The 27,048-nt window shown below is 34.2% G+C and overlaps 5 protein-coding genes across 5 annotated transcripts; 2 read left to right on the forward strand and 3 right to left on the reverse strand.

Moving 5' to 3' along the window:
* The first annotated feature begins 377 nt into the window (after positions 1 to 377).
* On the forward strand, positions 378 to 1,988 carry LOC658890 (uncharacterized protein). Its single transcript, XM_064357269.1, has 6 exons — positions 378 to 402; positions 450 to 712; positions 758 to 1,200; positions 1,245 to 1,529; positions 1,575 to 1,809; positions 1,855 to 1,988. Exons 2-6 carry the CDS (start codon positions 452 to 454, stop codon positions 1,978 to 1,980), a joined length of 1,350 nt encoding a protein of 449 aa, XP_064213339.1. The 5' UTR covers positions 378 to 402; positions 450 to 451; the 3' UTR covers positions 1,981 to 1,988.
* On the reverse strand, positions 1,829 to 4,169 carry Hpr1. The gene is made up of 4 exons (XM_965172.5): positions 4,029 to 4,169; positions 3,310 to 3,981; positions 3,040 to 3,263; positions 1,829 to 2,991 (listed from the first exon to the last, which is right to left on the reverse strand). The coding sequence occupies exons 1-4, from the start codon at positions 4,065 to 4,067 to the stop codon at positions 1,977 to 1,979; spliced, it is 1,950 nt and encodes a 649-aa protein (XP_970265.1). The 5' UTR covers positions 4,068 to 4,169; the 3' UTR covers positions 1,829 to 1,976.
* A 14,745-nt stretch (positions 4,170 to 18,914) lies between these two features.
* On the reverse strand, positions 18,915 to 21,037 carry LOC658745 (triokinase/FMN cyclase). Its single transcript, XM_965107.4, has 5 exons — positions 20,809 to 21,037; positions 20,090 to 20,767; positions 19,573 to 19,788; positions 19,262 to 19,526; positions 18,915 to 19,209 (listed from the first exon to the last, which is right to left on the reverse strand). Exons 1-5 carry the CDS (start codon positions 21,035 to 21,037, stop codon positions 18,930 to 18,932), a joined length of 1,668 nt encoding a protein of 555 aa, XP_970200.1. The 3' UTR covers positions 18,915 to 18,929.
* Positions 21,038 to 21,295: 258 nt separating this feature from the next.
* Positions 21,296 to 22,323, forward strand: Rpa2 (replication protein A2). The gene is made up of 5 exons (NM_001170730.1): positions 21,296 to 21,382; positions 21,429 to 21,527; positions 21,574 to 21,687; positions 21,732 to 22,111; positions 22,159 to 22,323. The coding sequence occupies exons 1-5, from the start codon at positions 21,296 to 21,298 to the stop codon at positions 22,241 to 22,243; spliced, it is 765 nt and encodes a 254-aa protein (NP_001164201.1). The 3' UTR covers positions 22,244 to 22,323.
* Positions 22,324 to 22,847: 524 nt separating this feature from the next.
* On the reverse strand, positions 22,848 to 26,975 carry LOC658599 (probable multidrug resistance-associated protein lethal(2)03659). Its single transcript, XM_015982809.2, has 7 exons — positions 26,787 to 26,975; positions 26,508 to 26,738; positions 26,028 to 26,458; positions 25,823 to 25,979; positions 24,123 to 25,777; positions 23,837 to 24,067; positions 22,848 to 23,788 (listed from the first exon to the last, which is right to left on the reverse strand). Exons 1-7 carry the CDS (start codon positions 26,864 to 26,866, stop codon positions 22,866 to 22,868), a joined length of 3,708 nt encoding a protein of 1,235 aa, XP_015838295.1. The 5' UTR covers positions 26,867 to 26,975; the 3' UTR covers positions 22,848 to 22,865.
* Between the last annotated feature and the right edge of the window lie 73 nt (positions 26,976 to 27,048).

Below are 27,048 nucleotides of genomic sequence, written 5' to 3' on the forward strand. Positions count from 1 at the left end.
TCTTCAACAAAAAGGTGGTAAAACGACTTTTGGAGGCCGTTCAAAGACAAGCAATTATCCCAATTATCGCACTTTTTTATGCACTGTAAGCTAATAATTTACCTACTTTTGAATATTACAGATACATAACAAATTAATCAATTAGAGTGAAGTTTCATAGACTCACTTTTAATTAATCTGAACCAAATAAATGCCAGAAAAACCGTTTAAATAATCAACAAGATTGGAAAAAACTGTAGTTATCTTCCTAAACGTCTTCTTTAATTAGTTTTGTAATTTATTTTTTCCGGAACTTTAAAATAAATGGAACAATCGATATTTTTTTAATTTTTTTTTTCAAATTTAAATTTTTCTTTTTTTTGAGGTTGGCAGTGGCACTCGTGTGCCAAGAAGTAGGGTTATGTTAGATTCAATCAGTTCGTAATTTCTTAAATAACAACAAATTAAAGGTATGTCAGGCGTGGAAGTGATTACTGACGACTTGCAAAGCCACCCCTGGTGCTCCCACGGCCCCACCCTCCTTTTTTCACGTACTAGTAATGGGGTTAAGAGACGTTTTTTCGCCTGTTCGGCCTGCAGGGACCGCAAACTGTGCCCCTTTTTTCTGTACGAAGACGAAAAACATAAATACAAATCTGAGGGGTGGAAAAACGAGCGTGAAAAATTTCTTCGGAATATTGACCACAGAAAATTATTTATAACTTTAAACCAAGTAAGATTTTAAAAAATGATTCGGCTGTTTGAGTGCGTTTTTTAGATGCGTCAATTACCCCCAACTGATAGGGCATACTGCCATACGTGTGCCGGCTTCCAATTGAAAAAATTCTGGGACAAACATACCGAACATAATTTTGTTACAACAGTTAGTGATTATGAAATTGCACATCCGAGTGAGTTTTTGCCCCCTTTGGAGGACGCAAAGAAGGAGGCACAGTTTTTATTTTCACTGACTTCGGTCCGTGTGATCGTGGACATTTTTAAAAGTTTAAATTACCGCAAAGTTATTAGTTTGGGGACCCCCAGGATCCACGAATTTATCACAAATCAGTGCCCTGATATGGACACACTTTTACTAGATTTCGACTCGCGGTATCACAATTTTTACGGCCCGTTGCAATTTTGTTGGTACAATAGTTTCAACAACCATTTTTTTCTCCCCGAGTCTCAACAAGTGTTTGAGGATTTTTTAAAAACTGAGAGGTGATTAAAGCGCTACGTCTATTTTTTTTAATTATTTTTTTCAGCGATCTCGTACTGATTTTAGACCCACCTTTCGGGGGTCGGGTCGAGCCCTTAGCCCACACAATCAAACAAATCAGCGAAAAATACAATCAACTGAATGAAAAAACAAAATTGTCGGTATTTTGGGTATTCCCCTACTTTATGGAACCGCAAATACTAAACAGCCTCCCCGACTATTCCATGCTCGATTATAAAGTCGACTATGACAACCATCCTTTGTTTCAAGACGGCGCTAAGGCGCGGAAATTTGGGTCACCCGTCCGAATTTTCACGAACGTGGACCCGAGGTAAGCCGACGATTTTTACGAACTTTTCGGGACAAAAAATTGTAGTAAAATAGTCCTTCCGGCGAATGAAGGCTACAAATTTTGCCAAGAGTGCAACAAATGGGTTTCAAACGAAAACAAACACTGCCCCATTTGCCAGAAATGCACCTCGAAAGACGGCCGGACGTACACCCACTGTCCCATGTGTGCAAGGTGCGTTAAACCGAGTTGGCAGCACTGCGAAAAATGTGGTCGGTGCTGCCAACCGGACCACAAATGCGGCGACTTGGTCTTTACTCAGGTCAGTCTCAAACTCCCAATTCAAGGTTTAATAATTTTATTAAAGGATTGTTTCCACTGTAAACAACCGGGGCACAAAAAACGGGACTGTCCCAAGGTTGATCACAAACAATTACATATGAAACGCAAATTGAAAAGTAAAAATAGGGCGAAACGAGTTAAATACAGTTAGGAATCCATCGAATTGATTTCATTTCGGACAATTTCCGCCGCCTCCTCCATCTCCAACCCTTCCAAAATGTACAAGAAGTTGTCCAAAGTGGCATCTTCGTCGTCATCGAACCACAGTTGTAGCATATTACGGGCCTGGTCCACCTCTTTCTCATTTTCCATACTGAAGAACTGGATTTCGTCAGTTTTGAAGCCCAACTTGCTGGCTAGTTTTTTCCAATTGGGGGCCACTTTCTCGCTGAAGAGTTGCAACTGGTTCGGGTTTAATTTATGCTCGACTCGCGCGTTCTTATCGTCCATAAATTCCTCCGTTTCGGACGGTTTGATGTCTTCGGTGTTTTCATCAACTTGCGTGTCCTTAAACAAATTTTCTTCCTCGGCGTCGTTTTGTTGCGACTCTTGCGAATTTTCGGTCACGCGACCTGGCTTATCATGCGCTATTTTCTTGACCATCATCTCCAAATACGAAGACAGGGGGTTCATAATCACAGTACTGTAGGTGAAAAAGTGGGGGCTGCGCTTAGCCAAGAGTCTCAAAGCCCGCCACCCGTAATTCCCATCTTTCAGTAAATTGTCTTCGTCTTTGACTGCGCCAGGTGACTCGATTTGGGCGATGGCATCGGCGAAATAATCCTCAAGTGTGGGGAGAAAATCGCGCTCTCGGCCTTTACAAGCCTCCAAGTTATCGGGGCATAGGTTCCACAGTTTGGTCAGTTCGGTGCTTCCCATGTAGTATTTGCCCTCACTGGAGGCCTGTTTAATGATGTCGCCTAAGAGAGGGCGCTCTTCGGTTCGGCGCTTGTCGGGGCTTTCCGTGGGAACCACCGATTTTTTCAGTTCGGGACAACCGTCGTTCTTCCAAGCGTTCCAATACTCCTCCCGACTTAGAATATTTGAGGCGATTTCGGCAAATCGTTTACCGTCTGGAGGAGTCTCGCGTAACAAACTGTAGACTTTTTCGGTGCTTGATTGGATCCACTCTTTTTGGTCCGACTTTAACTCGAAACTTTCGCTAAAAAAATAAATTAAAGGTGCGTCTAGTTTAAAGAAACCGACTCACGATTTAAATTTTACGGATGATGAAAGGTACTGGAATAAAATTAAAAACTGCAACAGGACGGCGCGCCGAAAATTGACGTCGTACAGTTGCAAGTCGAGCAATTTTTGGCTCGTCAGGTACTTGGAAAAGTACATTTTATTTTTACTTTCGTCACAATAGCTCCCGTTATTTTCCACGTGTTCAAGCTTGAGGCCTTGGAACGTGTTAAAGACACTCGTGGCGTACTAAAAAAAATAATAAAAATCGGTTAAAATGCGCAAAAATAATTACGGTGCAAAACAGTTTCCATTGCACTTTAGTGTACAACTGGTTGGGGTTCCGGAAAAAATCCTGGAGCGACCAAAACTTGCAATAAAACGTGAAATCGATCACGTTTTTCTTTTCGTCGCCGTCAACGTCGCCCCCCTTTTCCTGGCTCGAGTCCGTGCCATACTCTGTCGTGTTTTCCAAATTAAATTCGCTCACAATATTCAAACCTGAACGTTCAGAAAACGGGAAAAACTTGGCCAAAAAGAGGAGAATTCGGCCGCAAAAAACGGTCGCCGTGGACCGAGATAACCGCCTCAATAAGTCGTTACACAACCTGAGTAAATTATTTTTGCAACAACTGAAAAACAAGTTCTCTTTCCACACTTCGACATTGTTCTCTACGTAGAGGAACATTTCCTGACAGGCGTCCAGCGTTAAGGCGTCAAAAATGTCCGAAAGGAGCATCACTGGCATTGTGGGGTTGCTCAGTTCCTTGCGACATGTTAGGACGCTAAAATCGACCAACTCGCGTAAGACTGAGACGTTGACTTCCTTTTCAAGGAGTTCGAGTAAGACGTCGCGGAACGCCTGGTCCAGAGGGGCCTTAAGGTCGATGGCGGACTTCGACAAGTGTTTGGCTTTAGTTTCGATCAAATCGGTGGTTTTGGTCTTGAAAGATTTGCGTAAAACGTCCTAAAAACCGGGTTAGAAGTGGCGTTTGAGGTTATGTCGGGGCCCACCTGGTATTCGACCCGTAACGACTCGAATTTGCCCCCCATTGCTTAAATGCAACGCTTGGAGGGCCCCCAACGTGAAAAACGCTCAATTTCGTGTGAAATACTTGAATAAGCGACCGGAATCGTCTTGTAAACAACTGTCAAAGGTCAAAAATAATGTTAGAGTCCGCGAAATGACAGATCGTCCACGGTGGTAGGAGTGCGCAGATACGAAAACTCGTCTCGGACGAGTCCAATCTTTAAATTAGGGGTGTTGGCAGAAAACAGTGGCGTGGCGTGTACTTACATGTGTAGGGAATTCGTCTTAAAGTTTAACATTTCAATATTACCAGTTATAGTAAAGATACCAGTAGAAACATTTTTTGCAATAAACGCGTTTTTACTCTTTACTCATTGTGTATTTTTATTTATTCGACCTCTCTGCTTTGTATTTCTAGGAAATCAACGTGTATTAGCATTAGATATGATTTTTACTATTTCATCTTGCAATTATTGAATAGAGGAAATTTTAACTACTACAAATTATGAATCTCAAACCCTTCTTGATCATAGAATGGTTTTTTGCTACGCCACTGCTCAATCTCCTCACTCGATGAAGTACGCATTGGCTCCGCCTATCGTGGTCGTTTACAGAGTTTCCGAGCTCTACCACTAATTTTCGCACTAAAATTTCACATTGCCAGTTTCTGTTTAAATATAAACATGCATTTTTATTTTTCCATTAACTGCATGCGAAACTTTTATAATTTTAGACGTTTATAGACAAATACATTTGTCATAATTAATTTTTCTAGATCAATACTGTTCTATTTTGAATAATTCTGTGTATGAATGTTTCTAAATTTGACGGATTTGGACAGTGAATGTTTCTGGTTATGACCTGTTTTAGACGTGTGATGACGTCACATCCGAGGTTAGGTGTGCGGCGCAGGCGGCGAGGGCGGTTCAGTCGACAGCGAGCAGTGGTACGGGTCAGATCGGGAGCGGGAGCGGGAGGCGAGGCGAAGCGAGGTGAGTCGGTTTATTTAAATTATTGTGTATTGTGCGGTTTCGTTCAATTTATTCAGTTTGTTACTTGCCGTTGTCGCGAACGGACGTGTGTTCAAGCAAATCTAAATTTTCCGGTTTAAATTTTCAATTCGGTGGCTAGTGATCGCGTTTGAGTGACACATTTTAAATACAGTAAATAAAATTATAATCAAACACTCAAATAATTAATTGCCACGTAATAATTTTGTCTTTAATTTCAATGAATGAAAGTGGCTTGCTCAAAATTTAATGCAAATAAACATTTTTTTGGTTTCAATATTATTATTATTTTTTTTTAATGCTACAAACGGTAGCCAACGTGGAAGCGATATGAAGGTAGGTGTATTTTATTGCTGTGTCGTATTTATTTATTTCTCAAACCAATAATTTCATAAAACTTAATTGCAATTAAAATCTTTAAATGCGGTGTTGAAAAGTGATATTTTGAGTGACACATTTTAAATACAGTAACTATAAATAAAATAAAACACTCAAATAATTAATTGCCACGTAATAATTTTGTCTTTAATTTCAATGAATGAAAGTGGCTGCTCAAAATTTAATGCAAATAAACATTTTTTTGGTTTCAATATTATTATTATTTTTTTTTAATGCTACAAACGGTAGCCAACGTGGAAGCGATATGAAGGTAGGTGTATTTTATTGCTGTGTCGTATTTATTTATTTCTCAAACCAATAATTTCATAAAACTTAATTGCAATTAAAATCTTTAAATGCGGTGTTGAAAAGTGATATTTTGAGTGACACATTTTAAATACAGTAACTATAAATAAAATAAAACACTCAAATAATTAATTGCCACGTAATAATTTTGTCTTTAATTTCAATGAATGAAAGTGGCTGCTCAAAATTTAATGCAAATAAACATTTTTTTGGTTTCATTTTTATTATTATTTTTTTTAATGCTACAAACGGTAGCCAACGTGGAAGCGATATGAAGGTGGGTGTATTTTATTGCTGTGTCGTATTTATTTATTTCACAAACCAATAATTTCATAAAACTTAAATGCAATTAAAATCTTTAAATGCGGTGTTGAAAAGTGATATTTTGAGTGACACATTTTAAATACAGTAACTATAAATAAAATAAAACACTCAAATAATTAATTGCCACGTAATAATTTTGTCTTTAATTTCAATGAATGAAAGTGGCTGCTCAAAATTTAATGCAAATAAACATTTTTTTGGTTTCATTTTTATTATTATTTTTTTTAATGCTACAAACGGTAGCCAACGTGGAAGCGATATGAAGGTAGGTGTATTTTATTGCTGTGTCGTATTTATTTATTTCACAAACCAATAATTTCATAAAACTTAAATGCAATTAAAATCTTTAAATGCGGTGTTGAAAAGTGATATTTTGAGTGACACATTTTAAATACAGTAACTTTAAATAAAATAAAACACTCAAATAATTAATTGCCACGTAATAATTTTGTCTTTAATTTCAATGAATGAAAGTGGCTGCTCAAAATTTAATGCAAATAAACATTTTTTTGGTTTCATTTTTATTATTATTTTTTTTAATGCTACAAACGGTAGCCAACGTGGAAGCGATATGAAGGTAGGTGTATTTTATTGCTGTGTCGTATTTATTTATTTCTCAAACCAATAATTTCATAAAACTTAATTGCAATTAAAATCTTTAAATGCGGTGTTGAAAGTGACATTTTGAGTGACGCATTTTAGATACAGAAACTATAAATAAAATAAAACACTCAAATAATTTATTGCCACGTAATTTTGTCTTTAATTTCAATGAATGAAAGTGGCTGCTCAAAATTTAATGCAAATAAACATTTTTTTGGTTTCATTTTTATTATTATTTTTTTTAATGCTACAAACGGTAGCCAACGTGGAAGCGATATGAAGGTAGGTGTATTTTATTGCTGTGTCGTATTTATTTATTTCTCAAACCAATAATTTCATAAAACTTAATTGCAATTAAAATCTTTAAATGCGGTGTTGAAAGTGACATTTTGAGTGACGCATTTTAGATACAGAAACTATAAATAAAATAAAACACTCAAATAATTTATTGCCACGTAATTTTGTCTTTAATTTCAATGAATGAAAGTGGCTTGCTCAAAATTTAATGCAAATAAACATTTTTTTGGTTTCATTTTTATTATTATTTTTTTTAATGCTACAAACGGTAGCCAACGTGGAAGCGATATGAAGGTAGGTGTATTTTATTGCTGTGTCGTATTTATTTATTTCTCAAACCAATAATTTCATAAAACTTAATTGCAATTAAAATCTTTAAATGCGGTGTTGAAAGTGACATTTTGAGTGACGCATTTTAGATACAGAAACTATAAATAAAATAAAACACTCAAATAATTTATTGCCACGTAATTTTGTCTTTAATTTCAATGAATGAAAGTGGCTTGCTCAAAATTTAATGCAAATAAACATTTTTTTGGTTTCATTTTTATTATTTTTTTTTTAATGCTACAAACGGTAGCCAACGTGGAAGCGATATGAAGGTAGGTGTATTTTATTGCTGTGTCGTATTTATTTATTTCTCAAACCAATAATTTCATAAAACTTAATTGCAATTAAAATCTTTAAATGCGGTGTTGAAAGTGACATTTTGAGTGACGCATTTTAGATACAGAAACTATAAATAAAATAAAACACTCAAATAATTTATTGCCACGTAATTTTGTCTTTAATTTCAATGAATGAAAGTGGCTTGCTCAAAATTTAATGCAAATAAACATTTTTTTGGTTTCATTTTTATTATTATTTTTTTTTAATGCTACAAACGGTAGCCAACGTGGAAGCGATATGAAGGTAGGTGTATTTTATTGCTGTGTCGTATTTATTTATTTCACAAACCAATAATTTCAAACGTATTGTGTATTTTTTATTTTGTTTAATATTGACAAACGTTGCTTGTTGTAACTTTCATGCAAATAAAGATTTTTATTGGTGTTGTTTTAATTTTTTAAATGTCTTGCTACAAACAGTAGCCAACGCAGAAGCCATATGAAGGTAGGTGCATTTTTTTGCGTTTTATCTTGTGATGTGTTGATTTAATAGCTTGTGTGCCATATATTATACCGTATTGTGTATTCTTTTTTCTGTATAATATTTATTAAAGTCGCTTGTTGTAACTTTCCTACAAATTAATTTTTTTGTTGGTTGTGTTTTTAATTTATTTTTTAGGTTTTGCTACAAATGGTAGCAGATGCAGTATAAAGGTAAGAGCATTTATTTAACGCCAAGTGAAAAAGCTTTGATTTTTGTGTACTATTTTTTCATTTCACAAACCAATAATTCCTTTATTCCCTTCATTTGAAATAATCATTGTTTACCTCATCCTTATATCCATTTTTCCTGGCAAGAATGCTCTAAACCTCCACGTGGTTCTTGCCGGACAAATTAGTTATTGACTAATTTGACCAATTAGAGCAATCCTTAAATATAACATTGTTGACTGTTTTTTACAGCCGTAAAATTATGTCGCTTGTTGTAATTTTCATGCAAATAAAGATTTTTTATTGGTGTTGTTTTTAATTTTTTTTAATGCTACAAACGGTAGCCAACGTGGAAGCGATATGAAGGTAGGTGTATTTTATTGCTGTGTCGTATTTATTTATTTCACAAACCAATAATTTCATAAAACTTAAATGCAATTAAAATCTTTAAATGCGGTGTTGAAAAGTGATATTTTGAGTGACACATTTTAAATACAGTAACTATAAATAAAATAAAACACTCAAATAATTAATTGCCACGTAATAATTTTGTCTTTAATTTCAATGAATGAAAGTGGCTGCTCAAAATTTAATGCAAATAAACATTTTTTTGGTTTCATTTTTATTATTATTTTTTTTAATGCTACAAACGGTAGCCAACGTGGAAGCGATATGAAGGTAGGTGTATTTTATTGCTGTGTCGTATTTATTTATTTCTCAAACCAATAATTTCATAAAACTTAATTGCAATTAAAATCTTTAAATGCGGTGTTGAAAGTGACATTTTGAGTGACGCTTTTAGATACAGAAACTATAAATAAAATAAAACACTCAAATAATTTATTGCCACGTAATTTTGTCTTTAATTTCAATGAATGAAAGTGGCTTGCTCAAAATTTAATGCAAATAAACATTTTTTTGGTTTCATTTTTATTATTTTTTTTTAATGCTACAAACGGTAGCCAACGTGGAAGCGATATGAAGGTAGGTGTATTTTATTGCTGTGTCGTATTTATTTATTTCTCAAACCAATAATTTCATAAAACTTAATTGCAATTAAAATCTTTAAATGCGGTGTTGAAAGTGACATTTTGAGTGACGCTTTTAGATACAGAAACTATAAATAAAATAAAACACTCAAATAATTTATTGCCACGTAATTTTGTCTTTAATTTCAATGAATGAAAGTGGCTTGCTCAAAATTTAATGCAAATAAACATTTTTTTGGTTTCATTTTTATTATTTTTTTTTAATGCTACAAACGGTAGCCAACGTGGAAGCGATATGAAGGTAGGTGTATTTTATTGCTGTGTCGTATTTATTTATTTCTCAAACCAATAATTTCATAAAACTTAATTGCAATTAAAATCTTTAAATGCGGTGTTGAAAAGTGATATTTTGAGTGACACATTTTAAATACAGTAACTATAAATAAAATAAAACACTCAAATAATTTATTGCCACGTAATTTTGTCTTTAATTTCAATGAATGAAAGTGGCTTGCTCAAAATTTAATGCAAATAAACATTTTTTTGGTTTCATTTTTATTATTATTTTTTTTTAATGCTACAAACGGTAGCCAACGTGGAAGCGATATGAAGGTAGGTGTATTTTATTGCTGTGTCGTATTTATTTATTTCACAAACCAATAATTTCAAACGTATTGTGTATTTTTTATTTTGTTTAATATTGACAAACGTTGCTTGTTGTAACTTTCATGCAAATAAAGATTTTTATTGGTGTTGTTTTAATTTTTTAAATGTCTTGCTACAAACAGTAGCCAACGCAGAAGCCATATGAAGGTAGGTGCATTTTTTTGCGTTTTATCTTGTGATGTGTTGATTTAATAGCTTGTGTGCCATATATTATACCGTATTGTGTATTCTTTTTTCTGTATAATATTTATTAAAGTCGCTTGTTGTAACTTTCCTACAAATTAATTTTTTTGTTGGTTGTGTTTTTAATTTATTTTTTAGGTTTTGCTACAAATGGTAGCAGATGCAGTATAAAGGTAAGAGCATTTATTTAACGCCAAGTGAAAAAGCTTTGATTTTTGTGTACTATTTTTTCATTTCACAAACCAATAATTCCTTTATTCCCTTCATTTGAAATAATCATTGTTTACCTCATCCTTATATCCATTTTTCCTGGCAAGAATGCTCTAAACCTCCACGTGGTTCTTGCCGGACAAATTAGTTATTGACTAATTTGACCAATTAGAGCAATCCTTAAATATAACATTGTTGACTGTTTTTTACAGCCGTAAAATTATGTCGCTTGTTGTAATTTTCATGCAAATAAAGATTTTTTATTGGTGTTGTTTTTAATTTTTTTTAATGCTACAAACGGTAGCCAACGTGGAAGCGATATGAAGGTAGGTGTATTTTATTGCTGTGTCGTATTTATTTATTTCACAAACCAATAATTTCATAAAACTTAAATGCAATTAAAATCTTTAAATGCGGTGTTGAAAAGTGATATTTTGAGTGACACATTTTAAATACAGTAACTATAAATAAAATAAAACACTCAAATAATTAATTGCCACGTAATAATTTTGTCTTTAATTTCAATGAATGAAAGTGGCTGCTCAAAATTTAATGCAAATAAACATTTTTTTGGTTTCATTTTTATTATTATTTTTTTTAATGCTACAAACGGTAGCCAACGTGGAAGCGATATGAAGGTGGGTGTATTTTATTGCTGTGTCGTATTTATTTATTTCACAAACCAATAATTTCATAAAACTTAAATGCAATTAAAATCTTTAAATGCGGTGTTGAAAAGTGATATTTTGAGTGACACATTTTAAATACAGTAACTATAAATAAAATAAAACACTCAAATAATTAATTGCCACGTAATAATTTTGTCTTTAATTTCAATGAATGAAAGTGGCTGCTCAAAATTTAATGCAAATAAACATTTTTTTGGTTTCATTTTTATTATTATTTTTTTTAATGCTACAAACGGTAGCCAACGTGGAAGCGATATGAAGGTAGGTGTATTTTATTGCTGTGTCGTATTTATTTATTTCACAAACCAATAATTTCATAAAACTTAAATGCAATTAAAATCTTTAAATGCGGTGTTGAAAAGTGATATTTTGAGTGACACATTTTAAATACAGTAACTTTAAATAAAATAAAACACTCAAATAATTAATTGCCACGTAATAATTTTGTCTTTAATTTCAATGAATGAAAGTGGCTGCTCAAAATTTAATGCAAATAAACATTTTTTTGGTTTCATTTTTATTATTATTTTTTTTAATGCTACAAACGGTAGCCAACGTGGAAGCGATATGAAGGTAGGTGTATTTTATTGCTGTGTCGTATTTATTTATTTCTCAAACCAATAATTTCATAAAACTTAATTGCAATTAAAATCTTTAAATGCGGTGTTGAAAGTGACATTTTGAGTGACGCATTTTAGATACAGAAACTATAAATAAAATAAAACACTCAAATAATTTATTGCCACGTAATTTTGTCTTTAATTTCAATGAATGAAAGTGGCTGCTCAAAATTTAATGCAAATAAACATTTTTTTGGTTTCATTTTTATTATTATTTTTTTTAATGCTACAAACGGTAGCCAACGTGGAAGCGATATGAAGGTAGGTGTATTTTATTGCTGTGTCGTATTTATTTATTTCTCAAACCAATAATTTCATAAAACTTAATTGCAATTAAAATCTTTAAATGCGGTGTTGAAAGTGACATTTTGAGTGACGCATTTTAGATACAGAAACTATAAATAAAATAAAACACTCAAATAATTTATTGCCACGTAATTTTGTCTTTAATTTCAATGAATGAAAGTGGCTTGCTCAAAATTTAATGCAAATAAACATTTTTTTGGTTTCATTTTTATTATTATTTTTTTTAATGCTACAAACGGTAGCCAACGTGGAAGCGATATGAAGGTAGGTGTATTTTATTGCTGTGTCGTATTTATTTATTTCTCAAACCAATAATTTCATAAAACTTAATTGCAATTAAAATCTTTAAATGCGGTGTTGAAAGTGACATTTTGAGTGACGCATTTTAGATACAGAAACTATAAATAAAATAAAACACTCAAATAATTTATTGCCACGTAATTTTGTCTTTAATTTCAATGAATGAAAGTGGCTTGCTCAAAATTTAATGCAAATAAACATTTTTTTGGTTTCATTTTTATTATTTTTTTTTTAATGCTACAAACGGTAGCCAACGTGGAAGCGATATGAAGGTAGGTGTATTTTATTGCTGTGTCGTATTTATTTATTTCTCAAACCAATAATTTCATAAAACTTAATTGCAATTAAAATCTTTAAATGCGGTGTTGAAAGTGACATTTTGAGTGACGCATTTTAGATACAGAAACTATAAATAAAATAAAACACTCAAATAATTTATTGCCACGTAATTTTGTCTTTAATTTCAATGAATGAAAGTGGCTTGCTCAAAATTTAATGCAAATAAACATTTTTTTGGTTTCATTTTTATTATTATTTTTTTTTAATGCTACAAACGGTAGCCAACGTGGAAGCGATATGAAGGTAGGTGTATTTTATTGCTGTGTCGTATTTATTTATTTCACAAACCAATAATTTCAAACGTATTGTGTATTTTTTATTTTGTTTAATATTGACAAACGTTGCTTGTTGTAACTTTCATGCAAATAAAGATTTTTATTGGTGTTGTTTTAATTTTTTAAATGTCTTGCTACAAACAGTAGCCAACGCAGAAGCCATATGAAGGTAGGTGCATTTTTTTGCGTTTTATCTTGTGATGTGTTGATTTAATAGCTTGTGTGCCATATATTATACCGTATTGTGTATTCTTTTTTCTGTATAATATTTATTAAAGTCGCTTGTTGTAACTTTCCTACAAATTAATTTTTTTGTTGGTTGTGTTTTTAATTTATTTTTTAGGTTTTGCTACAAATGGTAGCAGATGCAGTATAAAGGTAAGAGCATTTATTTAACGCCAAGTGAAAAAGCTTTGATTTTTGTGTACTATTTTTTCATTTCACAAACCAATAATTCCTTTATTCCCTTCATTTGAAATAATCATTGTTTACCTCATCCTTATATCCATTTTTCCTGGCAAGAATGCTCTAAACCTCCACGTGGTTCTTGCCGGACAAATTAGTTATTGACTAATTTGACCAATTAGAGCAATCCTTAAATATAACATTGTTGACTGTTTTTTACAGCCGTAAAATTATGTCGCTTGTTGTAATTTTCATGCAAATAAAGATTTTTTATTGGTGTTGTTTTTAATTTTTTTTAATGCTACAAACGGTAGCCAACGTGGAAGCGATATGAAGGTAGGTGTATTTTATTGCTGTGTCGTATTTATTTATTTCACAAACCAATAATTTCATAAAACTTAAATGCAATTAAAATCTTTAAATGCGGTGTTGAAAAGTGATATTTTGAGTGACACATTTTAAATACAGTAACTATAAATAAAATAAAACACTCAAATAATTAATTGCCACGTAATAATTTTGTCTTTAATTTCAATGAATGAAAGTGGCTGCTCAAAATTTAATGCAAATAAACATTTTTTTGGTTTCATTTTTATTATTATTTTTTTTAATGCTACAAACGGTAGCCAACGTGGAAGCGATATGAAGGTAGGTGTATTTTATTGCTGTGTCGTATTTATTTATTTCTCAAACCAATAATTTCATAAAACTTAATTGCAATTAAAATCTTTAAATGCGGTGTTGAAAGTGACATTTTGAGTGACGCTTTTAGATACAGAAACTATAAATAAAATAAAACACTCAAATAATTTATTGCCACGTAATTTTGTCTTTAATTTCAATGAATGAAAGTGGCTTGCTCAAAATTTAATGCAAATAAACATTTTTTTGGTTTCATTTTTATTATTTTTTTTTAATGCTACAAACGGTAGCCAACGTGGAAGCGATATGAAGGTAGGTGTATTTTATTGCTGTGTCGTATTTATTTATTTCTCAAACCAATAATTTCATAAAACTTAATTGCAATTAAAATCTTTAAATGCGGTGTTGAAAGTGACATTTTGAGTGACGCTTTTAGATACAGAAACTATAAATAAAATAAAACACTCAAATAATTTATTGCCACGTAATTTTGTCTTTAATTTCAATGAATGAAAGTGGCTTGCTCAAAATTTAATGCAAATAAACATTTTTTTGGTTTCATTTTTATTATTTTTTTTTAATGCTACAAACGGTAGCCAACGTGGAAGCGATATGAAGGTAGGTGTATTTTATTGCTGTGTCGTATTTATTTATTTCTCAAACCAATAATTTCATAAAACTTAATTGCAATTAAAATCTTTAAATGCGGTGTTGAAAAGTGATATTTTGAGTGACACATTTTAAATACAGTAACTATAAATAAAATAAAACACTCAAATAATTTATTGCCACGTAATTTTGTCTTTAATTTCAATGAATGAAAGTGGCTTGCTCAAAATTTAATGCAAATAAACATTTTTTTGGTTTCATTTTTATTATTATTTTTTTTTAATGCTACAAACGGTAGCCAACGTGGAAGCGATATGAAGGTAGGTGTATTTTATTGCTGTGTCGTATTTATTTATTTCACAAACCAATAATTTCAAACGTATTGTGTATTTTTTATTTTGTTTAATATTGACAAACGTTGCTTGTTGTAACTTTCATGCAAATAAAGATTTTTATTGGTGTTGTTTTAATTTTTTAAATGTCTTGCTACAAACAGTAGCCAACGCAGAAGCCATATGAAGGTAGGTGCATTTTTTTGCGTTTTATCTTGTGATGTGTTGATTTAATAGCTTGTGTGCCATATATTATACCGTATTGTGTATTCTTTTTTCTGTATAATATTTATTAAAGTCGCTTGTTGTAACTTTCCTACAAATTAATTTTTTTGTTGGTTGTGTTTTTAATTTATTTTTTAGGTTTTGCTACAAATGGTAGCAGATGCAGTATAAAGGTAAGAGCATTTATTTAACGCCAAGTGAAAAAGCTTTGATTTTTGTGTACTATTTTTTCATTTCACAAACCAATAATTCCTTTATTCCCTTCATTTGAAATAATCATTGTTTACCTCATCCTTATATCCATTTTTCCTGGCAAGAATGCTCTAAACCTCCACGTGGTTCTTGCCGGACAAATTAGTTATTGACTAATTTGACCAATTAGAGCAATCCTTAAATATAACATTGTTGACTGTTTTTTACAGCCGTAAAATTATGTCGCTTGTTGTAATTTTCATGCAAATAAAGATTTTTTATTGGTGTTGTTTTTAATTTTTTTTAATGCTACAAACGGTAGCCAACGTGGAAGCGATATGAAGGTAGGTGTATTTTATTGCTGTGTCGTATTTATTTATTTCACAAACCAATAATTTCATAAAACTTAAATGCAATTAAAATCTTTAAATGCGGTGTTGAAAAGTGATATTTTGAGTGACACATTTTAAATACAGTAACTATAAATAAAATAAAACACTCAAATAATTAATTGCCACGTAATAATTTTGTCTTTAATTTCAATGAATGAAAGTGGCTGCTCAAAATTTAATGCAAATAAACATTTTTTTGGTTTCATTTTTATTATTATTTTTTTTAATGCTACAAACGGTAGCCAACGTGGAAGCGATATGAAGGTAGGTGTATTTTATTGCTGTGTCGTATTTATTTATTTCTCAAACCAATAATTTCATAAAACTTAATTGCAATTAAAATCTTTAAATGCGGTGTTGAAAGTGACATTTTGAGTGACGCTTTTAGATACAGAAACTATAAATAAAATAAAACACTCAAATAATTTATTGCCACGTAATTTTGTCTTTAATTTCAATGAATGAAAGTGGCTTGCTCAAAATTTAATGCAAATAAACATTTTTTTGGTTTCATTTTTATTATTTTTTTTTAATGCTACAAACGGTAGCCAACGTGGAAGCGATATGAAGGTAGGTGTATTTTATTGCTGTGTCGTATTTATTTATTTCTCAAACCAATAATTTCATAAAACTTAATTGCAATTAAAATCTTTAAATGCGGTGTTGAAAGTGACATTTTGAGTGACGCTTTTAGATACAGAAACTATAAATAAAATAAAACACTCAAATAATTTATTGCCACGTAATTTTGTCTTTAATTTCAATGAATGAAAGTGGCTTGCTCAAAATTTAATGCAAATAAACATTTTTTTGGTTTCATTTTTATTATTTTTTTTTAATGCTACAAACGGTAGCCAACGTGGAAGCGATATGAAGGTAGGTGTATTTTATTGCTGTGTCGTATTTATTTATTTCTCAAACCAATAATTTCATAAAACTTAATTGCAATTAAAATCTTTAAATGCGGTGTTGAAAGTGACATTTTGAGTGACGCTTTTAGATACAGAAACTATAAATAAAATAAAACACTCAAATAATTTATTGCCACGTAATTTTGTCTTTAATTTCAATGAATGAAAGTGGCTTGCTCAAAATTTAATGCAAATAAACATTTTTTTGGTTTCATTTTTATTATTATTTTTTTTAATGCTACAAACGGTAGCCAACGTGGAAGCGATATGAAGGTAGGTGTATTTTATTGCTGTGTCGTATTTATTTATTTCACAAACCAATAATTTCAAACGTATTGTGTATTTTTTATTTTGTTTAATATTGACAAACGTTGCTTGTTGTAACTTTCATGCAAATAAAGATTTTTATTGGTGTTGTTTTAATTTTTTAAATGTCTTGCTACAAACAGTAGCCAACGCAGAAGCCATATGAAGGTAGGTGCATTTTTTTGCGTTTTATCTTGTGATGTGTTGATTTAATAGCTTGTGTGCCATATATTATACCGTATTGTGTATCCTTTATTCTGTATAATATTTATTAAAGACGCTTGTTGTAACTTTCCTACAAATTAATTTTTTTGTTGGTTGTGTTTTTAATTTATTTTTTTAGGTTTTGCTACAAATGGTAGCAGATGCAGTACAAATGGTAAGAGCATTTATTTAACGCCAAGTGAAAAAGCTTTGATTTTTGTGTACTATTTTTTCATTTCACAAACCAATAATTCCTTTATTCCCTTCATTTGAAATAATCATTGTTTACCTCATCCTTATATCCTTTTTTCCTGGCAAAAATGCTCTAAACCTCCACGTGGTTCTTGCTGGACAAATTAGTTATTAGCTAATTTGACCAATTAGAGCAATCCTTAAATATAATAAGTATTCTTGATTGTTTTTTACACCTTTAAATTATGTCGCTTGTAGTAATTTTCATGCAAATTAAGATTTTTTAATGGTGTTGTTTTTAATTTCTTTTTATTGTTTTGCTACAAACAGTAGCCAACGTGGAAGCCATAAAGGTAGGTGCATTTTATTTCTGTGTTGTATTTTTTTATTTCACAAACCAATAATTCCTTTATTCCCTTCATTTGAAATAATCATTGTTTACCTCATCCTTATATCCTTTTTTCCTGGCAAGAATGCTCTAAACCTCCACGTGGTTCTTGCTGGACAAGTTAGTTATTAATTTGACTAATTAGAGCAATCCTTAAATACGAATTTTTTTTAAATTCGTTAAGATCCTAAGGGTCGTTTGTCCGAACATGATTTTTGTACAGTCAAAGGCCCTATTAGAGGGCTTGATTTCCTACAAAAATTAAGAAAATTGCAGGATATAAAAGGGATGAAAAGAAAATAAAGTTTTCGAAATAGGGAAATTTTATAGAATCTTTAAAAATTCATTAAGGTCTCAAGGGGTGTTTGTCCGAACATGAATTTTTTACAGTCCAAGGCGCAATCGGAGGGCTTAATCTCTTGCAAAAATAAAGAAAATTGCGGGATATAAAAGGGGTGAAAAAAAATAACGCTTGCAAAATAGGAAAATCTTAAAGAATCTTAAAAAATTCATAAGGTCCCAAAGGGTGTTTGTTCAAACATGATTTTTTCACAGTCGAAGGCCCTATCGAAGGGCTTAATCTCCTGCAAAAATAAAGAAAATTGCAGGATTTAAAGGGTGTGAAAAAAATCGGTTTGCAGTGCTTCAATATAAGAATAAAAAATTCAGAAATTAAATGCAGTCAAGTTTTAATTTTTAATAGAAACACATTACAATGGTCAAAAGATGATTTAGCGTCCGCAAAATGACAAATCGTCCACGGTGGTAGGAGTGCGCAGAAACGAAAACTCGTCACGGACGAGTCCAATCTTTAAATTAGGGGTGTTGGTAGAAAACAGTGGCGTGGCGTGGCCCTACATCTGTAGGGAATTCGTCTTAAAATTTAACATTTCAATATTACCAGTTATAATAAAAATACCAGTAGAAACATTTTTTGCAATAAACGCGTTTTTACTCGTTACTCATTGAGTATTTTTATTTATTCGACGTCTCTGCTTTGTATTTCTAGGAAATCAACGTGTATTAGCATTAGATATGATTTTTACTATTTCATCTTGCTATTATTGAATAGAGGAAATAGTAACTACTACAAATTATAAATCTCAAACCCTTCTTGATCATGGAATAGTTTTTTGCTACGCCACTGCTCAATCTCCCCACTCGATGAAGTACGCATTGGCTCCGCCTATCGTGGTCGTTTACGGAGTTTCCGAGCTTCTAAGTTGGCGACACTGAACATAAAATTTTGAAATAAAAAACACGTTTTTTTGTATTATTTATTTAAACTTTCACCCTCGCACAGATTGCCCCCAGTCATCAATTTAACCCCCTCAAGCACCGCCCGCATCCATATCCCGACCGCGTGCGCGCCCGCGTCCGAATATTTACTCTGCGGAAGCTTCGTTTCTTGTGCCGCCTCTTCAGCCGCGCTGACCCCCAGTCCGAAATATTGCAAATAGTGCTCCCCCTTTTCCATTTCATTTCTGATAGTTACATCGCTTCGTTTCAGCGGATATAACATTGTTTTTTCGTCCGGTTCCCTCATACAATATCTACAAAAAAAACTTTTTTCGTTTCGTAATCAATTAATGATCATTGCCACACCGTTTCAAGGATTCGACTCCCACCGTGAACGCCTTCGCCCACATGCCCGGAGTCACGGTCTCCGTATCGGGTAATCCCCCGAACAAATTGGCAGCACTTTCAAACATGACGCCATAAATCGAGCCCATGGCGCCCCCGATGGCCGACTCGGCGATGATGCCCATTTTTTTCAAAAAACCGTACGGACAACTTATGGGCAATTTTTTACTGTTGATGCGTTTGTTCACGCCTTCGGCCATGTTCTTAAGGCGGGTGCCAACATTGCCTTCGAATTGATTTAATTGTTTTGCTTAAATTATATCAAGAATTACCATCGCTTTTTTCCTCGTCTATTATATTCAACTGGCGCTCGCACGAAATAAGGGCGTCGCACGCAAATTGCACAGCCTTGACAAGAATACTACTCTGGAATTCCCCCAGTTTGGGGCCCTTCAGCTTGATGTGCTGCTTACCATAGTGGGTCAGCAGGCCCGGAATCTCGTTCTGGGCGCTGATTTCGGGCAAAAATTGCGTGAAATGACGCCAACCTTAAAAAAACAGTGCTGTGCACTAACTTTTCGATGCTTTAAAGCAAAAAAAACGTGTTTTTATTTTTATTGTTTTAATTTTTTTTATTATTTTATTATTTTTTTTTATTAATTATTTTTAATTTTTGTTTTTAAATTAAAATGTTCCAACAAAAAAATTTTTCTTGAATCACACTCGCATACGCTCGTTGCATAACGACAGTCCTCGAACTTTAAGCTTGATTTTTCGCACTCGTATTGTTAATAACAATTGTTATTAATGCATTGTTTATATTTTTTGTAAAAAATATGTAAGACCTACCGGTGGCGCCGCATGGGGCGTCCAAGTAATCGATAATTTTCATGTCGTGCACCTTCATTACGGTCAGAAAGGCCGTTCCGGGGGCCACTGAAATGAAATTCCCGTAATAAATTCGCACAACACAAACGCCCAGTTCCTTCAGTCTTTCAATGACTTGTTTGACAAAACTCAACTCTACGTATCTCTCCATTGTTCTAGACGCGTTAATTAGAGCGACCGTCGGTATAGAGGGGTGAAGGCCTAAGAAAACTTGCGATTTTTTATCAATAATGTGTCTAAAGTTTGACTCAAAATCGGACAGAACTAAACTTTTGCGTTTTCGGGTGCCCGACCCATCGTGCGTGTAGTTCAAAGGAACGGTTATAATTTGATCAATTATTTGTTTATAACACTCGCAAACATCATTGTACAAGGCGCCGCTTTCCGCCAAGGCCCCCAGAATTTTAGCCAGGAGGATAAACCCGCACGAATATCGCTCCTTTTTAGCGCTCTTATCGTCATTAATTGGGAGTAGTTTAACTCGTGTCCGGCAGTCCGTGTTGGCCCGTTCGACCGCCAACCCAAAATTGAACAAATCAGCGTTTGCTTGCACTATCACACAAATCCCGCAATTGTCCCCTTCGTTCAGCTCCTTAATCGTGTGCAGAATTTGACGGGAGCTTGGCACCGTCTCCTCCCCTGCAAAACAGTAAGACAGGGCCAATAATTCGGTAAATTACCCAGAATGGCAGCCGTTAGCATCCCTTTGCCCACACAAACGGCGTGAATTAGGTCAGTCCCAGCGACACCGCCTGACAATAGTCGGACCTTTGACAAGTTCCTGTAATCCCTTTGGATCACGACATTGCCGTAGTCGAGCAAGACCACGTCGTGGTTGAGCGCAGTGAGCCCCAGAAGGGCGTCGCGCACCTTCACCGGCCCACTCCCCACATCAAGGGGGCTCTCCATTTAATTTTGAGATAACCTAAAATAACACAAAACAAACAGGAAAGTGGCGCCCTCTACATCAGTGGCCCCCGACTTGTGGGCCGGTTGTTTTGTAAAAAATATTTTTTTTTCGAAAATTTATTTTTGAATTTTGAACAATATGTAAAAATCCCTAGTTTTTGCCCGTGCAAATGGAAAGTCCCTACGAAGGTGTCAGGCAACTGTCAGAATTTCCCGCCACTCTTAACCGCAATTGTTGATTTTTATTAAAACGTGAAAATGTTTAGTGTTGATCAGTTTGATATCAGTAACAACGGCGGTTTCGTAAATGATGATAACCAAGGGTCCACTGCCAAGAAAAAACAGGTTTGTGGGGCGCTTTTTGTGCTTGTCTTTACTCCTCTGATTGCAGCAAGTGAGGCGCATGCAAAGTGTTGTCCCTTTGTTCATTTCGCATATCCTTGAGTGCACCGATGAGGAGTTCAATTTGTACGGGATGCCGGTCCATTTCGTAAGTTTTATCCCGTTTTTTTGTGTTTTTTGTATGAAAAATTCAGGCTGATGTCGTGGGGGTTTTGAAAGACTTTGAGGTCCAGACGACCAAAGCCACGTGCACCATTGAGGACCACAGTGCCTCCATTAAGGCCATTATGTGGCTGGAGACCGATAACGTAAGTAGATTTGTTCGTTTTCGTTTCGTTATTTTTGCCAGCAGGACACTGTGACGGCCCTTCCCCCCGTCAAGGAAAATTGCTACGTGCGTGTTTTCGGCTCAGTGCGCACCCAAGACGGTGAAAAAATGATCATGATTCTCAAAATCCTTCCAGTTGATGATTTAAACATCGTCACAAATCATCTCTTGGAGATTATTCAAGCTAAATTATACGCTGAAAGACTGGCCGATGGGAGGCTCCCAGCTGCTAATTTATCGACCACTGTGGCCACAACGTCCACGTCAGCTGCTGCAAATAATTCGTCGGGACTTAAGCCGATGCAAGTCAAAATTATCAATTTGTTGAAACCTATCAAAAGTAGGACTGGGTTGAGTAGGAGCGAAATTATGCAGCACTTTGGAGCACAAGCAAGGGAGGCTGAGTGCGTATTTATTTACAGGTGGGGTTTTGTTTGATGGTGTGTTCCAGAGTCGCTTTGGATTTCTTGCTGGATGAGGGGCATGTGTATACTACTGTTGACACCGATCATTACAAGGCCACAGATGCGGATTAAATTTGTTTCATTTTATTTTTTTGTACACCCTGGTTGCTTTACATTTTTCGTATACTTTAAATACATTTTCCTTTGCAAAAGCTCGTGTTTCTTTTACCTATTAATCCTCACACATCCTTATAAAGGTCTTAGAAAAGATTAAAACCACTAAAGTTGACTTTTTTTACGATGAGTTAAAAGTTGATGGATGAAAAAAATACCAACATGTGCGGTTGGGTTATTTTATGAACTCATTTTAGTTTCTGTACCTTTACGGACGATACAGAAACAAAAATAAAAGATAAATTAGAGAAATTTCTTTCAGTTGAGTTTAAAGTTCAGGCAACCAATTATACTCACATTGAGATAAATTGTTGCTAGGTGAAAAATAAAGAGTACGCGTGTTTTTTTTTTCATGTACAAGGTAGTGTGGATAAAACATTTTAGCGAAATCTTTAAGTATTCGTACCTTCTTTATTCCAAAAAATACACAATTACATCGTAGCCTTTGTTTAAGGAAAATTTAATAATGTAGGCACAATTTTTTTCGATTATTATTTGTGTAATAGAGCTAAAGTGTTTTTGTACTTTGTGGAAGCTACAAATAACATGTAAAATATTCATAGACGAGACTAATAAAAGTTTATTTCATTTCGAGATTTTGATTCTTATTCCCCTGCATAAAATACTGATAAAAATAGCTGTCAGTATCTTCCAGGAGTTGGTTTGGGCTTCCAAACTCCACCACAACTCCACCATCCATCACTAAAATCCTATCAGAATCCAGAACAGTATTTAACCTGTGTGCAATGGTCAATACTGTCGACTCTTGAAACTTCCGTCGAATGGCTAACTGAATCAGTTCGTCTGTTTTGAGATCGATATTAGCCGTAGCTTCGTCCAAAACCACAATTTTGTTCCTTCTCAACATTGCTCTAACCAGGCAAAGCAGTTGCTTCTGTCCAACACTAAAGTTCGAACCCCCTTCTGAAACCTCACTTTCCAAGTCCCGAATCACACTTTTCAATTCAACGTCCTCAAGGGCCGACCACAACTCAGCGTCGGTGAATTCATCAAACGGGTCCAAATTTTTCCGCAAAGTTCCCAAAAATAACACGGGGTCTTGCGGAATGACGGAGATTTTGGAACGGAGGTCTTTGAGTGGAATTGATTTGGTATCGACGTTGTCGATCAAAATTGTTCCCTCAAACGGGAACAGGTGGAAAAGTGTGGAAACCAGAGAGGATTTTCCGGCACCTGTTCGACCGATTATTCCAATTTTCTCGCCCGGTTTGATGGTAAAAGTGACATTTTTGAGAACAGGGGGGTCAGTGGGTGAATATTTGAGACACACTGATTGAAATGATATTCGGCCTTTGCTGGGCCACGATTTTGGGGGGCATATGTTTCCTTCTATTTCTTGTGGGATTTTTGTATAATCTAAAACCCGTTCTACTGAAGTTATTTCAGTGTCTAAGCTGCTCCAAATTCTCATTAAAAATTCCACAGAACCTGTTAACTGGATGGCTAGGTGAATTGCCAAACCTACATTGCCGATATAAGCTTCTGAAACTTATTGTTTTAATATTTTTGTTATTTTTTGTTTGGAACAACCTTTTCCAAAAATGAAAAAACTGAACGAAACCGCAGTGGTGTATAAAGCACTCATAAATTCTGCGATCAAACCCAGTAAAGCGTAGACCCCAATGATTGTGTGAAAAGCAGAACTATGAACATTTTGGTGCTTGTCAAACTCTTTTTGAAGTATTTCTTGTGCTCCAAACGCTTTAATTGTTGATAAGCCTTGAAGAGTGGCTGTGAGTTGGCTATAAACAGGGCTACGGGCTAAAATATTTAAAATCTTTGACAAAATCTTTGGCAAATAATCATTTCTGCTTACTGATGCCTTCTGTTCTCTTGATACTCCTCACTGTTGGTTGAAATAAAACACCTAAATAATAATAAATGGGGAATAACGCTATTGTAGGAAATATCATCCAATAATTTAGAACTGAAATTAGCACGCAAGTCCCAAGACAGGTCATCACTGTAGGCAAAACCGATATTAACTGCAAAGGGACTTTTTGGTCAACACTTCCTACGTCCATTGAAAACCGGTTGAGAATTCGACCGCTTGAGTTGTTATGAAAAAATGACAAATCTGCATGCAGGACTTTAGTTAACATTTCGTTGTGTAGATGGGTTGAGGCATTTCTAGTGTATTTGACAAATGCCCAGCTGTATGCAAAGATTATGACGAACAAGAGCAACAAAAAGCAGCAATAGACAGTCAAACAGTTTTCGTATGAGAAAAAATCCTTAATTCTTGATTCAAGTTGTAACGATCCTTGCTCCACATTTACCCAAAAACTAACGAAATAATCCAAACAATTGGACACAAATTGAAGCAGGGAATATATTAAAATGACACGAAAAAATGACGATTTTCCCCCAACTGTGAAGTACGACTTGTAGATTTGTATCGCCTTAAGCTTTCCTCGTTCTTCTACGTTTTCATTTGGGAGGACCGAACGCTCGTTTGATTTAATTACAACTTCTTCAGCGTTTGTAGCACTGTCAGGAATGTAATCAGGAATTTTATCAATGTTTTCAATACATTCTAGTCGCCCGTCTTTCAACGAATATATTTTTGTGGCTTCTTGAAGGTAACTCAACTGGTGGGTCACCAAAATTACACACTTGTCTTTCAAATAGTTTTGCACGCACTCTTTGAAAATTATCCGAGCTACTTGAGCATCAACAGCCGATAAGGGATCATCCAGAAGATAAATATCAGCGTCTCTGTAGACACTTCTGGCTAAGTTAATCCGAGCTTTTTGTCCTCCACTCAACATAACTCCTCTTTCTCCAACTAGTGTGTTATCACCGTAAGGAAATATTGCTAGATCGTGTTCCAAAGCACACACTTTGAGCACTTTTCGATACTTTTCCTCGTCCATTTCCTCACCGAATAGAATATTTTGTCTGACACTCGCCGAGAAAATCCAAGCTTCCTGTGAAGCGTACGAAATTCGTCCTTTAATCGTAATTTTCCCACTGATTATCTCAGTCTCTTGAATTAGTGTTTGCAAAATCGCCGATTTGCCACTCCCTGCAGGACCAACTATGCCGACAAGTTGGCCACAAGTCGCACTCAATTTTATGTCTTTTAACACGAAATCAGTTAGAGAAACGTCCCATTTAACGCTCACATTTTTTGCTTTTATACCAGGACTAGCTGTTTCGTCCTTGTGTTGTACAAAACTTTCTTTCGAGCTTTCGTGATCAGTTAGTAGGAATTCTTGAATACGAAAAATCGACGTTCGTAGTTCGCCAAAATGCATAATTCCAAGAGGCGCAAAAATTGTTAAACTAACTCTAAAGTGGTCGTAGATATCTGATGCCATCGTGAAAACATATTGCGATGTTATAGAAACACCTGTGAAAATAGCTCCCAAGATTCCGAGGAAAACAATAATTCGGGTAACAACGTAGTTGATTGAATCGTTCAAAACGAAGAGACGAGTGGTTTTACTTATTTCTTTAAGTTCTGATCTAAAAAAAGAATATGATTTTGAGACCATCTTGGTAAAGAACTACTTTCTAGCGATTTCGATCAGTTTCTTAAATGGCTTTTCCCAAGCGTACATTTTGATTATTTGTATTCCACAGACGAGGTCGTTTAGTAACCGAATTCTATAATCAGTACTTGAAGCTATACGTTCTCTGTTGGACGCAGTATATTTGGAAACGTATGCTATAATGTTTTAAATTAGAAATATTTTTTTATTGTGATTGTACTTGCATTGGAGCAAAAAACAAACCAAAAGGACCAGGATACCAATTGTGGCCCCTTGACCGATGGTCACGTCTATGAAAAAAGTCCCAATGATCAATTCCACAGGTCCAATCCAAATAAAATGCAAAAACATGACCGCATAGTCAAATGTCCCAACATCGTTAGTCACAAGATTGATCAACTGTCCTGTGCTAATTTTTTGCAAGCTAGTTTTCCGCAAATTTAAACATTTTTTATAAATTAGCGAAGAACAAGCAACTCTCATTTTCATAGCCAAGACTTTGACATAACTAAAAAATCGGTGAAAGACCAACAAGCGGATAAATGACATCAAACTGATCATCACAACGGACAAAATAGCATCATTCCGTGAAACGTGTGTTTGGTTCGGAGTGTAATAATTGAGTAATTTTTGTAAGAAATACGGCTGAAACAACCTGAGAACAATGGTATTTCTAACGGAAATTTATTTGGTGTTTTCTTTACTGAGTACTGAAATCCACCGGGAAAAAGAAAGCTCCGTAAATGGCAAATTCACGTCCGAACTGTTTTGCAAGGGCACGTCCAAGGGACGGTTTTTTAAGTTTCAGTTCTTCGAGCCACGATTGCTGAAGCTCATCACCGAGCTTTGACGCTTTACAGCTTTCCGGTGTTTCGTAGAGCAAGTCTTCCGTGATTTCGGTTTTGCTTCCTTTGATAATAACAGGATACACCCAACTTAGAAGGGAGTGAGTTAACTTATGAGGGAATGAGTCTCTGTCTTACCAAAAAAGCCAATTTGATACAAAATTTGAAGTGTCTTCGGGATGCTTTGGCAAGCTTTTTGCTTTTTTCTTATCCTCCATTAGGAAGGATTCAAAACTACTTACGACTAGTTTTCTAAAGTAAAAAATGGAAGTACGTAATTCGTTTTATTACTGTAGTTATGCATATGGTATATTATCAGTTGATTCCGTTTTTAAAATGTACGCCTAGTTTAGTGACACATATCAAGGTTGCAAAAATTAAAAAAATTAAAGTTAAAATG

The sequence above is a fragment of the Tribolium castaneum genome, chromosome 6 (genome assembly GCF_031307605.1).
Source record: "Tribolium castaneum strain GA2 chromosome 6, icTriCast1.1, whole genome shotgun sequence".
NCBI lineage: Eukaryota > Metazoa > Arthropoda > Insecta > Coleoptera > Tenebrionidae > Tribolium > Tribolium castaneum.

Coding starts and splice junctions, on each gene's coding strand:
- Rpa2 (NM_001170730.1), top strand. CDS start 21,296: ATGTTTAGTGTTGATCAGTTTGATATCAGTAACAACGGCGGTTTCGTA. Junction 21,528..21,573: donor ACGGGATGCCGGTCCATTTC/GTAAGTTTTATC, acceptor TGAAAAATTCAG/GCTGATGTCGTGGGGGTTTT. Junction 22,112..22,158: donor GCACAAGCAAGGGAGGCTGA/GTGCGTATTTAT, acceptor GGTGTGTTCCAG/AGTCGCTTTGGATTTCTTGC.
- LOC658745 (XM_965107.4), bottom strand. CDS start 21,037: ATGGAGAGCCCCCTTGATGTGGGGAGTGGGCCGGTGAAGGTGCGCGAC. Junction 20,768..20,808: donor GCTAACGGCTGCCATTCTGG/GTAATTTACCGA, acceptor ACTGTTTTGCAG/GGGAGGAGACGGTGCCAAGC. Junction 19,527..19,572: donor AGACGAGGAAAAAAGCGATG/GTAATTCTTGAT, acceptor ATCAATTCGAAG/GCAATGTTGGCACCCGCCTT.
- Hpr1 (XM_965172.5), bottom strand. CDS start 4,067: ATGGGGGGCAAATTCGAGTCGTTACGGGTCGAATACCAG. Junction 3,982..4,028: donor CGTTACGGGTCGAATACCAG/GTGGGCCCCGAC, acceptor CCCGGTTTTTAG/GACGTTTTACGCAAATCTTT. Junction 2,992..3,039: donor TCATCCGTAAAATTTAAATC/GTGAGTCGGTTT, acceptor TTATTTTTTTAG/CGAAAGTTTCGAGTTAAAGT.
- LOC658890 (XM_064357269.1), top strand. CDS start 452: ATGTCAGGCGTGGAAGTGATTACTGACGACTTGCAAAGCCACCCCTGG. Junction 1,530..1,574: donor TTCACGAACGTGGACCCGAG/GTAAGCCGACGA, acceptor AAAAAATTGTAG/TAAAATAGTCCTTCCGGCGA. Junction 1,810..1,854: donor GCGACTTGGTCTTTACTCAG/GTCAGTCTCAAA, acceptor ATTTTATTAAAG/GATTGTTTCCACTGTAAACA.
- LOC658599 (XM_015982809.2), bottom strand. CDS start 26,866: ATGGAGGATAAGAAAAAAGCAAAAAGCTTGCCAAAGCATCCCGAAGAC. Junction 26,739..26,786: donor GTATCAAATTGGCTTTTTTG/GTAAGACAGAGA, acceptor CTCCCTTCTAAG/TTGGGTGTATCCTGTTATTA. Junction 25,778..25,822: donor CTGATCGAAATCGCTAGAAA/GTAGTTCTTTAC, acceptor TTCTTTTTTTAG/ATCAGAACTTAAAGAAATAA.